Below are 15,312 nucleotides of genomic sequence, written 5' to 3'. Positions count from 1 at the left end.
GGGGACACACAAACACATGCATTCACACACGTGTGCACATATGCACTCACCTACCTTGCACCTCCCCTGCCCTGCAAAGATAAACAGGTGAAGAAAGAGATGCTACGTGACCAAGCCCTTGGTATTCACAAAGGTTACGTTGAGATGTCTAGAGCAGGTGGGAGTGGAAGAAATAGCAGTGACCAATCAGGGAGTTGAATGTTTGGTTACACGTCCTTTTTCTGCTATTTATTCCCTCTGTGGCTCATATAAATCCCCCTCGTCTGTAAAATGCTACGCCCCAGCCTACCTTTCTGAACCATATTTTCCCCATCTGTAAAATGGGGTCATATTCCAAATGTATCAGAATGATAGAAGCTTGGCTTCTCATTTCGCCGAGAGAACTGATTGAAAATCACCAATGTGGCCCATAAAGACCCACATGACCTCCCTTCTTGACCTCACCCCCATCTCCTGCCACACCCCTCCCAGCTGTATGTCCGCTCTGCCCTCTTTTTGGTTCCTGGAATGTGCCACCTCCCATCTGCCTCAAGGCCTGCAGGTGTGCTGTTCTTTGCTGGGAAGGCTCTTGGCTCGTCTGTCTGCTCACACTCTTGGTCTTCCTTTGGTGCTCAGCTTAAACATCACCTCCTCAGGGAAGCCCTCCTTAGGTTCCCCATAAAGGCAATGCTGTAGCTCAGCTGCTTCTCCTGGGTGACACTGATTCCTTGTGTGCTTGCTCCGCCACTGGCATTCTTCCCCGCTAGGTCGTCTGCACAGACGGTGTCTGTCTAGATCTCTGTTATAAATCCGGCACCTAACACAGCGCCTAGCATAGAGGGCGTGCTGAGAAATATTTGACAAATGAGCATATTTGTGAAAAGGCTTGCAAAACGGTAGCTGGATTTTTGGCGCCTGCCAAGAGTAAAGCCACCACCTGTCTCTTCCATTGATTACGACTTAAGGCAAAATTCAAAAAGAAACTTGCTGAGGACTCTGAAAAGTAAACAACAGCAGACAGACTGGGGAGGAAAGCCCAGGCTTTAAGAATTACTCGTAAAGATGGGACTTTCCTGTTTTGTGTCTTTTTTCTTTTTTAATCTCCTTTATATCTTGACTTTGTCCCTAGGGTACCCTGAGTCATGGAACTGTACAATGAATGAAGAAAACAAAACCCCCAAGAGAAATCCCCTCTGTTTAGCCAAGAGAACCAGGAAAAGAGACCCAGTGAGTCTGAGGGCACAGCAAATAATACCTGGTTTTGTTTTGTGTCATTTCTCTTTTTCTCTCTTTTGGCCATGCCCTAGGCTGTTCTCCCTCTTGGAGCTGCACTGACAGTGTAGGGTGATGCAGACACCTAATTCCCAAGAGAAAACCCATCTTTGTATCCAGAGGAGCCGTGAAGAGAGATGTGTGGGAGCTGAAGATTGTGGGGGAGACCCTGAAAATGAGAGATGTGGAGAGGAGGGGCCCCCACTTCCATGAACAACCCAGCACAAACTATGAGCTCACTCACATATTATGCACGTGCAAAGTAGAGCCAAAGACACACAGCCAAGGCTTTGTTTGAGTCAGACTACAACATAACACCATCCTGAGTGTCCCATGAGTGGGGCCAACCCAAACAGGTTTGGAAACGACACCAACATGGGAACCACCACTCACAGAAGGCAAGTCATAAAGTGTGGTCTGAACCTAACCAGGTGGGTTGCCTGCTAAAACAAAACAAAAATCTATTTTCCAGAGGATTTTAACTGGATCCAAAGTCTCAGAACCTACTATCAAAATGTCCAGAATATCATCCAAAATTGCTTGATGATACACAAAGAATGAGGAAAATCTGACCCAATCTCAAGTGAAAACATAATAGATGTCAGCTTTCAGGTGACTCAGGGGTTGGAATTATCAGACAGGCTTGAAATCAGCTATTTCAGCCATGCTCCATGACATAAAAGTAAACCCTCTTTAAATGAATGGAAAGCCAGACATTCTAAGCAGAGAAACAGAAACTTTTTTTTTTAATGAAAATTTTAGAAGTAAACAGTATCTGAAATAAAAAATTCACTGGATGCTTGCAATAGCAGAATAGTGATGACAGAAAAAAGTCAGTGAACTTGAACAAAGAGCAAGAGAAAGTATCTAAGCTGAAGAAAAGATTAAATAAATTGACATCTTAATAAAATATTAAATTTTTAAAAATGAGTAGAGCATCAGCAACCTGTGTGACAATATCAAAAAAGAAAGCAGTTGTGTCATGGGAGGACCAGTGAGAAGAGATAGATCGGTGTAGAAAAATACACTGAAGAAATAATGGGTGAAAACTTACCCAGTTTGGCAAAATACATACATGTAAAGATTCAAGAAACTCCATGGATCCCCCACAAAAGGGGAAAAGTTAAAGAAAACCGTGCCCACACATACAGTAATAAAACTGCTGAAAATCAAAGGTAAAGGAAAAAAAAATCTCAAAACAAGCCTGAAAAATGACACATTGCATGTAAAGAAAACAGTGATGTGACTGACTGTAGATTTCCCTTCAAAAGCATGGCAGTCCGAAGACAGTGACAACATCTTTAAATGTTGAAAGAAAAGAATTGTCAACACCTAATTCTATATCCAGCAAAAATGTCCTCCAGGAAGTGAAGCAAAATAAAGACGTTCTCAGGAATAAAGAAATCCTCTAAGAGAATTTGTTGCCAAAAAGTCTATAAAAGAAGTGTTTAAGGGGGTTTTTCCAGCAGAAAAGAAATGGTACCAGAGGGAAACTTTGAATTTCAAGGGTGAAGGAAGAGCACAAGTAATGGTAAATATTTTGGTAAATTCATAGACTGGTAACATTTTGGTAAATTCAGGCCCCTCTGTGCTGAGCTGTCAGCACAGAGCCTGGAGCCTGTTTTGGGTTCTGTGTCTCCCTCTCTCTGCCCCTCCCTGGCTTGTGCTTGCTCTCTCTCTCTTTCTCTCTCAAAAGTAAATAAACTAAAAAAAAAAAAAAAGAGAGAGAGAGAGAGATTTTCAATATATGTAAATGTCCTACATATGACAACTATAATATAGACGAGGGTGAGCAAAGGGACCTATATGCCAGTAAAGCTTCAACATTTTAATGAAGTAAAATACGAACTCCATATAGACTGTGTAAGGTTGGATATGTATATTGTAATCCATGAAGCAACTACTAAAAAAGTAATAAAAAGATCTATAACCAAAAAAGCTGATAGATATGTTAAAATGGAATGCTAAAAATATTCAAATAATCCAAAAGAAGGCAAGAGAGGAGAAGAACAGAGGGAAAATAAACAGAGGAGCAAACAGAAAACAAGAAAATAGTGGACCTAAATCCAACTATATCAATAATTACATTACTTATAAATGATCCAAACACACCAATTATTGTGCCAGATGGGATTAAAAAAAAATTCTCAACCATAGACTGTCTATAAGAAGTCCACGTTAAATATAATGATAAGGGGGCACCTGGGTGGCTCAGTCAGTTAAAGCAGCTGATTCTTGGTTCCAGCTCAGGTCATGATCTCATGGTTCATGGGACTGAGCCCTGCATTGGGCTCTGCACCGACAACACAAAGCCTGCTTGGGATTCTCTCTCTCCGATTCTCTCCCCTCCCTTCTCTCTCCCTGCTCATGTTCTCACCCTCACTCTCTCTCTCTCAAAATAAATAAATAAACTTTAAAAAAATTAATAAATATAATGACATGGATAGGTTAAAAGTAAAAGTATAAAAGTTTCACCAGCAAACACTAATCAAAAGGACGCTGGAGTAGGCTCTACTAATAACAGACCACATGGATTTCAGAACAAGAAAACACTAACTCTTTTCAGTCACGGGAAGGATGGTTTTGAATAGCAAAATCTGGGCTGTTTTTCAGGGATCTTGCTGGGAAAAGTGACTCATTCCATTCCTTGAGCTCTCCTGCCAACTGAAAGTGCTCAGGAACGAAAGGCAGAGAAACGGACTTTTCCTGATTTGTCTCCCAGTGATCTCACTGGAGGCAGAAGACAGCAAAGTGCTTTTAGAAACTGCTGCCAACAAAGGGAAGATCTGCTCGGAGTACAAAGCAATGGAGGCAACAACCTAACATTTTTTGATGATCCTACGAGCCAGCAGTGCCATTCCTGGGTGCAAACCCAACAGAAATGCAGCAAAGACATGCGCTCCAATGTTCACAGCCACATAGTTTGTAATCGTCCAAAGGGGAAACCACCCAAAAGGACTACCGGCACTAGAAAGGAATAAGTAAAGCAAGGGATATCCATGTGATGGAATGTTCTACAGAAATGAGAACAAAGAAGTCACAGTTATACACAACAATAGGATACATCTCAAAAATGTACTGTTGAGAAGTCAGACACAAAATAGAATACACTTTATGATTCCATTTATAGAAGTTTCGAACGGGTCACGCTGATCGACAGTGGTAGAAATTGGTAGACTTGGGGGCCCCGGGAGGACTCTTGGGAGACTGGTCATATTTTGTTTCTTGATCTGAGTACAAGTTACATGGGTGCAGACATTTCACTTTGTAGAAGTTAACTGAGTTGTATCTTTTTGTGCAGTTTTTTGTACATATTTATGCCTCAATAAAAAGTTTAAAACTTAGTCGAAGACACTGCCACTCACTGATTTGCACATGCTGCTTTGATCGTTTACGTTAATGGGATGTGGCTTTTCTTTAAAAAGAAAGAAAATGGGGAAGAGAGCTCACATTTTTTATCTTTGCTCAGAATGTCCAATTGTTAAGAATACCAAGGTCTGTGCCATTTTGTTAATGTCACTCACAAGTTGTTAGCCGGCTTGGTGGATAAAGCCACCTGACCAAATTGGGCAGTGTGGTAGAATGGAAAGGGTAGAAAGCCGGAAGTGAGGTCTCCAGAGCTCCGTCAGTCACCTGTGTAACCTAATGACTCAACCACTCTGAGTCTCAGCTCCCTTGTCCATACAATGAGGTGAGAGCCATTCCTGGCTGGGTCGTTGTGAGGTTTAAATGAGACCATGGCTGAGTAAGTACCTGGTATGTGATAGGCTCAGATATTGTGGGGTTTTGTGTGTGTATGTGTGTATAATAGGATGGCATTTATGCCACTTAGCCTCTTAAAAATAAAAGTAGTATATGCTTCTGTAATATTAACATAATGGCAACAATTACCCATTTTTAAGAATCAACTCTGTGCCAATTATTTTCTTCTTTGTAGTCCCATTTAGCCCTTAAAATTACCCAGTGACTATTAGTAACTCTTGCAACAGTATTAACAATCACAGATCATGTAGCCAAATGGCCTAAATATTCTTAAGTATCCTCTGTAGTGGATGTGAGTCACCCAGATTCTGCACTTCAAGGCCGAGGTCTGCCCCTCCCCAGCACTCTGATGTGTTAGTGGCCAAGGCCTCACAGATGAATCCATCTCCAGGAATTCCCCTTGGCCAAAGGGAGCAGCCTCCCCACCTCCTCCCCTGCAGGGTGCCTTCCTGCATCCCATGGCTGCTCTGTGCCAGAGCGCTGAGGTTCCACTCTCTTGCCTCAGTCCCGTCAGGTCCCGGCTCTAGAGTTCTCTGTGGGGATGGGAAGGGCCTGTGTTGCTAGTGCATCCCATTGTACCTTCTGCCCCTTCTCCATCCTGGAACCCCCCTCCCCCGGGAAACCTGCTGTACCCCAAATCAGTTTCCTGGTGCCCAACCTACATGTTCTCCTAAAAACAATTTCTCCAAACTGGCTGGCATATCAAGGCTCTTTATCAGCAGACTCCTTTTGAGTTTTCCAGCAGCATCTTTCATTTTCCCCCACATACCCTGAACTCCTGCTGTAACGCGAGGTGCTCGCAGTTACCTGAGGAGGCCACGCCCCTTCACATCCCTGTTGTCCCTTTCTCTACCTCCATACTTCCTGCCTGGCTCCCCCGAAAGACTTCAGTCCTTTATGACCATAACCTTCCACATAATTCCTCTGAGCTTCCCAACATCCTGTGTACATCTAGGTCCCTCTAAATTTTGTTCTGTCTTAGGAAATACCGATTTCCAGGGAAGCGGCCCCTCCAGATTCAGCTGTGTGTGGAGGCAGCTCTGAATAGACCCCAAAATGACGGCAATCCCCTGATCTGTCGGTAGGTGGCGCTGAGACACCCAACGCTGGACAAGGACAAATTTCACCTTCGCAAATTGGTCCAGGAGGCACACAATAAATTACAGAAACGTATAAAGTTTCCTACAACAAACAGTAAAGCAAAACAGCTTGACATTCAAATGAACACAATACATCGGGAGTGCAAGGCAAGAAGAATCTAAAGGAGAAATCCTTTGACTTTATTATGTTGTTTCTATTTCAGATCGGATTCCCCATTAGCTCATGTTGTTTGTCTGCAGTAGAGAGGAAGTGGCCCATTTAGGTCTTAGCTTATCATGACTTAAGCAAAAGTAGGATGCCATACAAACACATAAAAGCACAGCGACATTCACGCAAGGTATGTGACTTCTGTGAACTTAAAATTCATGCCATTTTTAATATTCTAGGTTGAGTGCTGAGGCTGCTATTGCTGATAAGGAAGCATTGGAAATGGATCTCCCAAAATTAACCAAAATGACAGAAGAAGCTGAGTATTTTGGCCTCACCATCCAGAGTTGACTAATACTAGCATTTTGTCTCATTTGCTCCAATTTGTAGCTACTGTTTGTTTGTTTATTACTGGAATGTCTTTGTGTAACTAAAGGTCTTAGCAGGGCTACCGACAGTCGACTTTGACGAATGCCAAATGCAAGTTGTTTAAAATTTGGGGGCCGGACGATTGTATAGCTTAGCATTTGCTGTTTTTTCATTGCCATGGTAGCAAGCAGGAAGAAACCTGCACAACAAGGTCATGGGTATTTGTATCACTTTTGTAACATTTTGTAACATTTCCCCCAAAGCATCTTCACATGTAATTTCTCATTTTACTCCACGAAACAAGGCAGCCACCAATATTAATGCCACAGGGAAAGACCAGAAGTTGTCTCACACACGTTAGCAGCAGCTGGGATTAGAACCTTAGCTTCTGGACATGCCATTTTATATGGCGGCACAGCACAATGTCTGAGGCCTCAGAGGACTGTTGAGTGTGAAACTTTCCCTCACTGGGGCAGAATTGGGCCAGGGACAGGGCTGGCCCCTCTTGGCCCCACCCCAGCCAGGGCTTCCAGCAATGCTGAGCATGTGCAGGACTGGATTCAGAACCTCTAGCTCCCCACAGGGTAGAACTGCAGATGTTTAGGGTTAGGAAAGGGGCTTATGAGCCTCCATTATTTCCCTGGGGATTCATGTTGAACTGAAGACCCCTGTAAGAAGCCCCCAACCCACTGAGGATCTGGAAATTCTGGATCATTCTGGGGGCACCCAGCAGAGCAGAATGGAGCTTACCCCAGGCCCAGTAGGACTTGGAAATGTTATGAATTGAGTTCAGCTGCCATCAGGCTGGGGAGGTTCGGCTCTCCTAGAGGATGCAGAGTATAATGCCTTCATGCCGTGTAATCTGCCAGGGGCTTGAGGGCCTCAGCATTTATGCCAGACAGTCCTGGCTTGTGTTACCATGTTGCCACTCACAAGCTGTGTGTCTTGGGCGCTGCCACTATACCTCTCTGATCCTCAGCTGCTTTGTCCATGAAAACAAAATAACAGTTACCTAGCTCAACACTGTCCAATAGAAATACAGTGTGAGCCACCCATGTGTATGTTCTAAGAGCCACATTGAATAAGTAATACATAAAATTAATTTTAATAATTTATTTTCTTTAACCCAATATATCCAAAATACTTTCATTTCAACATGTAATCAATATTTAAAAATTAGTGAGGTACTTTACATCTTTTATGAGAGGTTGGTGAGGGGCGGATGAAATCTTCAAAATCCCACGTGTGTTTTAATTAACAGCATATCTTAATTAAGACCTGCCACATTTCAAATACCCAATAGCTCATGTGGCAAGTGGCTGTTCTGCCGGATAGCATAGATCTAGCTGATAGGGTTTGTAGTGAGGATTAAATGAGATTATATGTGAAAGCTGCTTGGCTGGACTGTTATGAATATTGCTACTATTATTGTTTGTTATTCTTGCCAACAGAAAACATTCCCACATCCATGCGAGCATCTTTTTCACATCATTACCAACTCCTTGGACAGTGACCCAGGAGCGATTCTACACAGAGCGAACCCATAAGGACCCAGCTCTTCAAGACTGTTCATGTGGCCTCCATAGTGAGAAAACCTGTGCATGCCATTTCTGTACGTATGCCCCTTTGTACTGTGGCTCTGCCATTTCTTCCATCAACAGGTGGAGTCTGTTTCTCCACCTGTTGAGCCTGGGTGTGGCCATGGAACTTGCTTTGGCCAATGAGACATTAGAAAATGTGATACAAGTAGAGATTTTAAAAATGCTTGCACAGTAGGCCTTGTTCTCAGTTGCTGCTAGAAACCCTCTGCCACCATGCCAGTGAGGCTAGACTAGCCTGTTGGGTGATTATTATGCAATACATGCCCCTAGCCAACACTCAGCTGACCACCAGACATATACATGAGGACTTCTGAGGCCATGTGCCCCCAGCAAGGCTGGCCCAGATAAGCAAAGCCACCTAGCTGACCCAAAGAGCCATGAGGAATAATAAATATTATTGTAAGCTACTAAGTTTGGGGATGTTTTGTTATGCAGCAGAAGCTGACTGATACATCCTGACTCAAGGCTCAGAGATTCCTCTTACCTGGGAGGGTAGTAGGGATCAAAAGTGTGGCCATCTCCTGTACTAATTATACACGAAAGGTTTCCAATGTAGGGAGAGAGGAGCCATGTCAGGGAGATGGTGACATTGTCAAAGATGAAACTCTCATTGGACACCATCAGCTGTAGGCCTGCAGATCAAAAAGGAAAATGCTATATGCCATCACAAAGCAAAATTGCATGCTTCTGTTTAAAACATACTCTCTTCTATCCACCTGTCCTTTATCTTTAGGTGGGGCTTTTAAAATTTTTATAATTTTATTTTTACTTTTTTTAATGTTTATTTTGAAAAAGAGAGAGAGAGAGAGGCAGGGGAGGGGAGGGGCAGAGAGAGAGGGAGACACAGAAGCTGAAGCAGGCTCCAGGCTCTGAACAGTCAGTACAGAGCCCGACGTGGGGCTCGAACCCATAAACTATGAGATCATAACCTGAGCCAAAGTTGGACGCTTAAATGACTGAGCCACCCAGGCACCCCTGTTTTTACTTTTTAAAGTTCTTTTAAATTTTATATTTCGTTCATAGGTAATACATGCCAAGGTACAGAATTTGAAATGTATAAAGGGTATAGAGTGAGAAAAAAGCCTCCCTCCCCTGTCATCCTGCAGTGTCCCCAGAGGCAATCATTGTTACCAGTATCCAGGGTCACCTTCCAGGGATACCTACACATTCTAAGCACATACATACTTTTCTGTTCTTACAAATGGTTCATGCTGTGTTCACTATTTGGCATCTTCCTTTTTTTTTTTTTTTTTTTTTCACCTAGTATATGTTGGAGATGGTTTTGTATGAACTCAGAAGTGCCTTGTTCTTTTTTTTTTTTTAATTTTTTAATGTTTATTTGTTTTTGAGAGAGGTAGAGAGACAGAGCGTGAGCAGGAAAAGGGCAGAGAGAGAGAGGGAGACACAGAATCCGAAGCAGGTTCCAAGCTCTGAGCTGTCAGCACAGAGCCCCATGTGGGGCTCGAACCCACGAACTGTGAGATCATGACTTGAGCTGAAGTCACACACCCAACCAACTGAGCCACCCAGGTGCCCTTGCCTTGTTCTTTTTAATAGCTGCACAATGTACTCTAATTTATTTAACCAGGATTCTATTGATTGTCTAAATGTATTTCATCATGTTTAAAGAGACAAAAAAGCCAAGCACCTTTAGGAAGATCTACTTGGCTAAGGTGGCCAAAGATTCATTGTAAGCCATTTAGTGCACATTACATTTTACAAAACCTGAGCTTTCAAAACTGTTATGGAGGACAGGGAGGGGCATAGAATTTGCTGAGGCTTCCCACAGCCCCCGGCTAATTTGTGCAGCAGAATCTTTCAGTTTCTGAGCACAAATGAAGAAGGAAAAGATAGAAGAAGCTGAATGCACATCAAAAGGACTTTCCAGAGCTAGTCAGAAAGTCTTCGTGGTCCTGATTCATAGCTGCCTGAGGACACGCAGGCAGCAGCGAGGCCTTTCTGAGCACTGTGGCGGGGGTGGGGTGGGGGGCACAGCAGTGGGGGGACTGCCGGATAGAATCTCTCCCTTTACAAATCAGAAACACTGTGATTAGAGCACACCGGTTCACATGGGGGCAGGATATTTGAAATCAAAATTGGGGCAGAAAATTTGGTCCGGGGTCACCAGACCAATACACCCCCTGGCCTAAGCGATGCATTTGTCCAATGACAGCCACACTGAGACTGGCAGATCTCCAAAGGGCACCCTTTGTCCATTAGCAAAACCACCAACCGGAAAGCACTGCCAAAACACGTGGCCTCTTCTTCCCAGAAAATAGAACGAAGACGTCCCGCTCCCTCTTACTCCACCCAGGCATCTCCAAGACACTAATGGCGCTGGTAAAACTTGTCCCCTTCTCTCTGTAGTACCCCCCCTTCTACACCCATGGACCCTGCTGTCCTGGATCGTCCCTGGGGACCCCAACATTCCCTGACTCGCTCTTCCCCTTCAGAGCTCCCTGCACCGTCAACTCATGTTCTCAGTGGAAAGTGTGTTGTGACTGATTTTCTGGACGGTGGCAGAACGTTGCCTTAGGGGGAAGCAGAGCTCTCATACACGGTTAGTAGGTGTGCAAATCAGCGCGGCCACTTTGGAGTGTAATTTAGCAGCATCTTTGAACATTTAAGCTGCACATACCCTGTGACCCAGCATTCCCTGTACTAGGGACCTCTCCTCTAAACAGAATCCGGCACATGTCAAGATATACGCACGAGAATGAGTGCTGCAGGGTGCACCTAACAACAGAAAATCTGAAGCAGCCTAAATGTCCGTCAACAGGGGACTGGTTCAATAAATTTTGACATGATCTTATGATGGGGTACTATGCAGTCATTAAAAGAATAAGGTAGTGACTTGGAGAGATGTCCAGAATATATTATTAAGTAAAAAAAAAAAAAAAAAAAAATGGAGCTGTAAACTAATATATTTTAAATGATTATAACTTATGTATGTACACTCATACACAGCCATGTCTGAAAACAGTTTAAAAAGCAGGGAAGAGGGGCACCCAGGTGGCCTAGTCAGTTAAACATCCAGCTCTTATCTCGGCTCAGGTCATGATCTCACGTTTCATGAGATCAAGTCCCATGTTGGGCTCTGTGCTGACAGCTCGGAGCCTGCTTGGGATTCTCTCTCTCCCCCCCTCTCTCTCTACCCCGTCCCCACTCATTCTCTCTCTGTCTCTCTCATAAATAAATAAACATTAAAAAAAATAAAGAGCAGGGAAGAACTTACAGTAAACATTTAGCAGTGGTTTCCTTAGGAGGAGTAGGACTGGAGAATTGAAGGGAGGAATTCTTCTTTCTTGATTTATGACAGTTTTATAAATTGTAATTATACATGTTACTTTTAGATCTTTCAAGTTTTTTTTTTTTTTTTTTTTTTTAGATCTTTCAAGTTTTTAAAAGTTCGTGTGTGATCTAAAATGCAGCCTACGGGCAGGGCAGGGCGGTGGCCCAGGTGGGTGTGGGGTCGGGGAGTGAGACATCTTTTGGCTTTCTTCTGTCAAGCAATGCTGGCCTTATCTGATGTGTTTGTTGGGCCACTCTAGGAAACTGAACTTCTGGCTTGATGGCTCATTTCTGCAGCAGGAGCCTCAGAGTCTTTACCCCAAGAGGCTAAGCCGGGTGGGGAGGTCAGGCTGCAGGGCACGAGTGGTGGGTGAGGAAGTCTTAGTACACAGATCGACGCCCAGGGGTGTCTTCTCCCAGTGCTCCAAGTGGGGCTGGACCTGGTGTGGAAATCGGGAATTCCCATGGCTAGGCAAGCTGGGGACTCACCTTCCTGGCACTCGTACTGCACCCACAGGTAGCTGCCCTGGGTGGGGCACGGGTCTCCGAAGTAGGTCCCATCTGCGGCCACCTGGCACACCTGCAGCCCCTGGCACTGGCCTGGGAAGTGCCCGAATCCCAGAAGGAGCAGGAACAGCAGGAAGGACAGAAAGGGACAGGTTCAGACAGAGATGAATGGCCTCTCATTCATTCATTCACCCACCTTCCACCCCACAAATATCTGCTGGTGTCCACTGAAGACCAGGCAGGGGCCGAGGTCCTAGGGGGAGAGAGAAGTAGGATTCTTTCCCTCAAGCAGCTCAGGGGCCAGCACAGGGGTTCTCAAATCTTAGAATATGCCAGAATCTTCTGAAAGGCTCTGGAAGATAGAGATTTCCAGGTCCCACCCCCAGTGCTTCTGATTCAGTGGGTGTAGATGTCAGCTTAAGAATTTCCTTAGAATTTCTAGAGGCACCTGGGTGGCTCAGTTGGTTAAGCATCTGACTTCAGCTCAGGTCATGATCTCACAGTTAGTGAGTTCAAGCCCCAAATCAGCCTTACTGCTGTCAATATAGAGCCTGATTCAGATCCTCTGTCCCCCTTTCTCTGCCTGTCCCCTGCTGACTGACACACTCTATCTCTCTCTCTCTCTTTCCTTCCCTCCCTCCCTCTCTCAAAAATGAGTAAACATTTATAAAAAACTGTTTACTTTTCTAACAAGCTCCCAAGTGATGTTGATGCTGCTGGCCCTGGCACCCCACTTTGAGAACCACTGGTCCAGTAGCATCCAGTCACATGGCCTGAAGTAGGAACTTTCGTCCTGAGAACTGGCAAAGAGGGAAAAGATCAGGAATCCCATCCAGGTGCCCACAGGAAGGAGAAGTGTGGAGAGCCCAGGCCAGAAACTTCAGGTCACCTGCCGTCTCTCCCTCCTGCCCATGCAGATGAGTTACATGCCTACACAGAAGCCTGGGAGGAGTGACAGGTGGGTGAGGTGCCCCAGGATGTAGGAATGAGTTCCCATTTCCTGCTGGCTGTCAGCCGGATCCGCCCTTAGCTCTCAGAGGCCATTTTCCAGTCCTTGCGCGTGGCCCTCCATTGTTATCTCAGAGCCAGCAGTAGGGTATCAGACCTGTCTCACACTTAAACTCTGATTTCTCCATTGGCCACATCTCTTTTCTGCCTTTGGCCAGAGAAGGTTCTTTGCTTTTAACGGATCATGTGGTTACATTGTGCTCACTTGGATAATCCAGATTAGGAACCGTAACTACGTCTGCAAAGCCCCTTTGCCATGCAAATTAACACATTCACAGGCAAGGTATCTCATCACACCCGGAGCCCCAGGGATTGGGATGGCAAATCTTGGGGGCCATACTTCTGCCTTCCCCAGACAGGAAGACATAAGAGGGCAGAGGGCTTTTTATCCTGTGTTTTCATCCTCTCTCTGACTGCAGCTCCCTCTGGATAGGCCCTCCCTCATGGACCTCGCTCCCACAGGGCAGCCTCCACCATGATTCTAGCACTTGTGGGATGGCCCTCACTTCTGGTTTTGGTGAGACCATCCACTCAGGTTGTCCCTCTGGCCCTTAGGGGTAGTGGTGACTTTCCGTGGCTGCTTGTGTCAGGGTGGTATCATCATCCCCTGTTTGACTTCTCAGCACTTCCATGACTGGGCAACCAGCTCCCTGCATTAAATTCCCTCTGTTGAAAGACCTAACATGGTTTCTGTTTTCCTAATGGGACTCGGCTTGATATACCCCTCAGAGTTCTTTGCCCCTACTATGTGCATCCACAGCCGTATACTTCACTGTCCAAGAGAATGGGAGCATTTTGTTTTGTTTTTGTTCACTGCTGTATCTCCAGCACACAGAACAGTACCCAGCACCTAGCAGGTACAAAATGGTTTTGCATGAGTAAATCCAAAGCACCTTTGCTCTCTTCTGTTATGGCATGGAGCACAGTGCTAGGCCATTGCTTGTATTCATCATCTGTCTCCCCATTAGACTGCAAGCTCTTTGAAAAACAAACTGTCTGATTCATCCCTTTATCCACAGAGCCCAGGATAGAGCATGGCATGAGATTGGGCTGAACGAATGTTTACTGACCGACTGGCTGAATGAATGAGTGAGCCTGCTACTTAGATACAAACGGATCCCCCCCAGACCCTGCCCACATCTCTTCCTCTGACCTCTCCCAAGAGGATGCAGGGTTCCCCTCCAATTGCTCTCTGGGGTGTGGCCGCAAGGTTTGGAAACTTGCATCTGGGCCTTTGGGGAAATAGACCACTCAGCCCCCTCCACGCCTCCATGAGGGAGGCACATCTGTCAGCCCATCCAGCCCAGGCCTTTCCCGCTCAGAGGGGCCACAGCCTCAGGAAGGCCAGAGCAACAAGGAGAGTGAATGGGAGTCACATGGCTGAAGTCACTATTTCCTTCCCCCACACCTGCCCCGGGGGGCCAGGGACAATGCGGGCCAGATGTGGTGGGGAGAACAGTATTTCCTTCCCCCACACCTGCTCCCAGGGGATCAGGGACAGTGCAGGCCAGACGTGGGGGGAGAAGAGCAAGTCGCTCTCCAGGCAGAGGGAGCATCTTCCCCAAGTCGGGGATGAGGCCGCTTGGCAGGTTCTGAGAATACAGGGCATTCCTCCTGGAATCTTCACAGGGCCTTTGGGTGGAGGCAGGGGCCCTCAGGGAATTGCCGAGAGACGTATGTGGGGAGACTCAGCCTGAGGCCCCAGAGCTCCCAGCTTGGGCACAGACTATCGTGTCCTCACTTGGCCAAGAAAGCAACAGACTGTCTGCCTTCCTGGGACCCTGCAGGCCCAACACTAATAACCACAGCAGAGAGGAGGGGAATCCCTACGTCCTGGACAATAAAGGTTTCTAAGACCTTTGTGTCCCCCAGGAGGGTGCAGGGAGCCCCTGTAATTTCTGAAACTGAGCCCTTGTCACCAGGCAAATGCAGCTCACAGGCAGATTTAATGTGATTTAGAGAAACAAGGCCATAGAGAAACTCTCCCACATGGACAAGAGTTGCCACCACGATCGTGTGTTTCAGCATTATTCACAATAGCCAGGGATTAGGACACAACCCATTCAACTCTCAACAGAGAAAGAGACGAATTATGGTGTAGTTATACAATAGATGAAACGAACTGGTATGTGTATCACAGTGGATAATACAAAATTCAAAGTCACGTCATTTGTGTAATGAGGAGACATTAAGCAAATATGGAATAATGTCATCAGGATTTAGCAACAATGGGTAGGAGGTCTATGGGAATTCACCGAAATATTTTTTTTAAGTT

General features: G+C 45.4%; 1 protein-coding gene and 1 long non-coding RNA gene across 10 annotated transcripts in view; one reads left to right on the top strand and one right to left on the bottom strand.

Annotated features, from left to right (window-relative positions):
* Positions 1 to 15,312, top strand: part of LOC147573348 (uncharacterized) — a 125,863-nt gene that overhangs the window by 96,942 nt on the left and 13,609 nt on the right. For 8 of the 9 annotated variants that reach the window (XR_015244651.1, XR_015244656.1, XR_015244652.1 and 5 more), the window contains 3 exons: positions 1,109 to 1,206; positions 6,317 to 6,451; positions 8,082 to 8,242. This is a non-coding gene — a long non-coding RNA (uncharacterized LOC147573348). The remainder of the gene's footprint in view (positions 1 to 1,108; positions 1,207 to 6,316; positions 6,452 to 8,081; positions 8,243 to 15,312) is intronic. The other variant, XR_015244657.1, reaches the window with a different exon arrangement.
* Positions 1 to 15,312, bottom strand: part of LOC112857566 (polycystin-1-like protein 2) — a 94,882-nt gene that overhangs the window by 73,734 nt on the left and 5,836 nt on the right. The window contains exons 4-5 of the mRNA XM_086688839.1: positions 12,012 to 12,122; positions 8,716 to 8,863 (exon numbers count right to left, since the gene is read on the bottom strand). Coding sequence (XP_086544965.1) covers positions 8,716 to 8,863; positions 12,012 to 12,122 — 259 coding nt within the window. The remainder of the gene's footprint in view (positions 1 to 8,715; positions 8,864 to 12,011; positions 12,123 to 15,312) is intronic.

This window comes from Puma concolor, chromosome E2, assembly GCF_028749965.1.
Source record: "Puma concolor isolate L17-30 chromosome E2, mPumCon1.1.hap2, whole genome shotgun sequence".
Classification (NCBI taxonomy): domain Eukaryota; kingdom Metazoa; phylum Chordata; class Mammalia; order Carnivora; family Felidae; genus Puma; species Puma concolor.
This window is presented reverse-complemented; position numbering and strand designations above follow the sequence as displayed.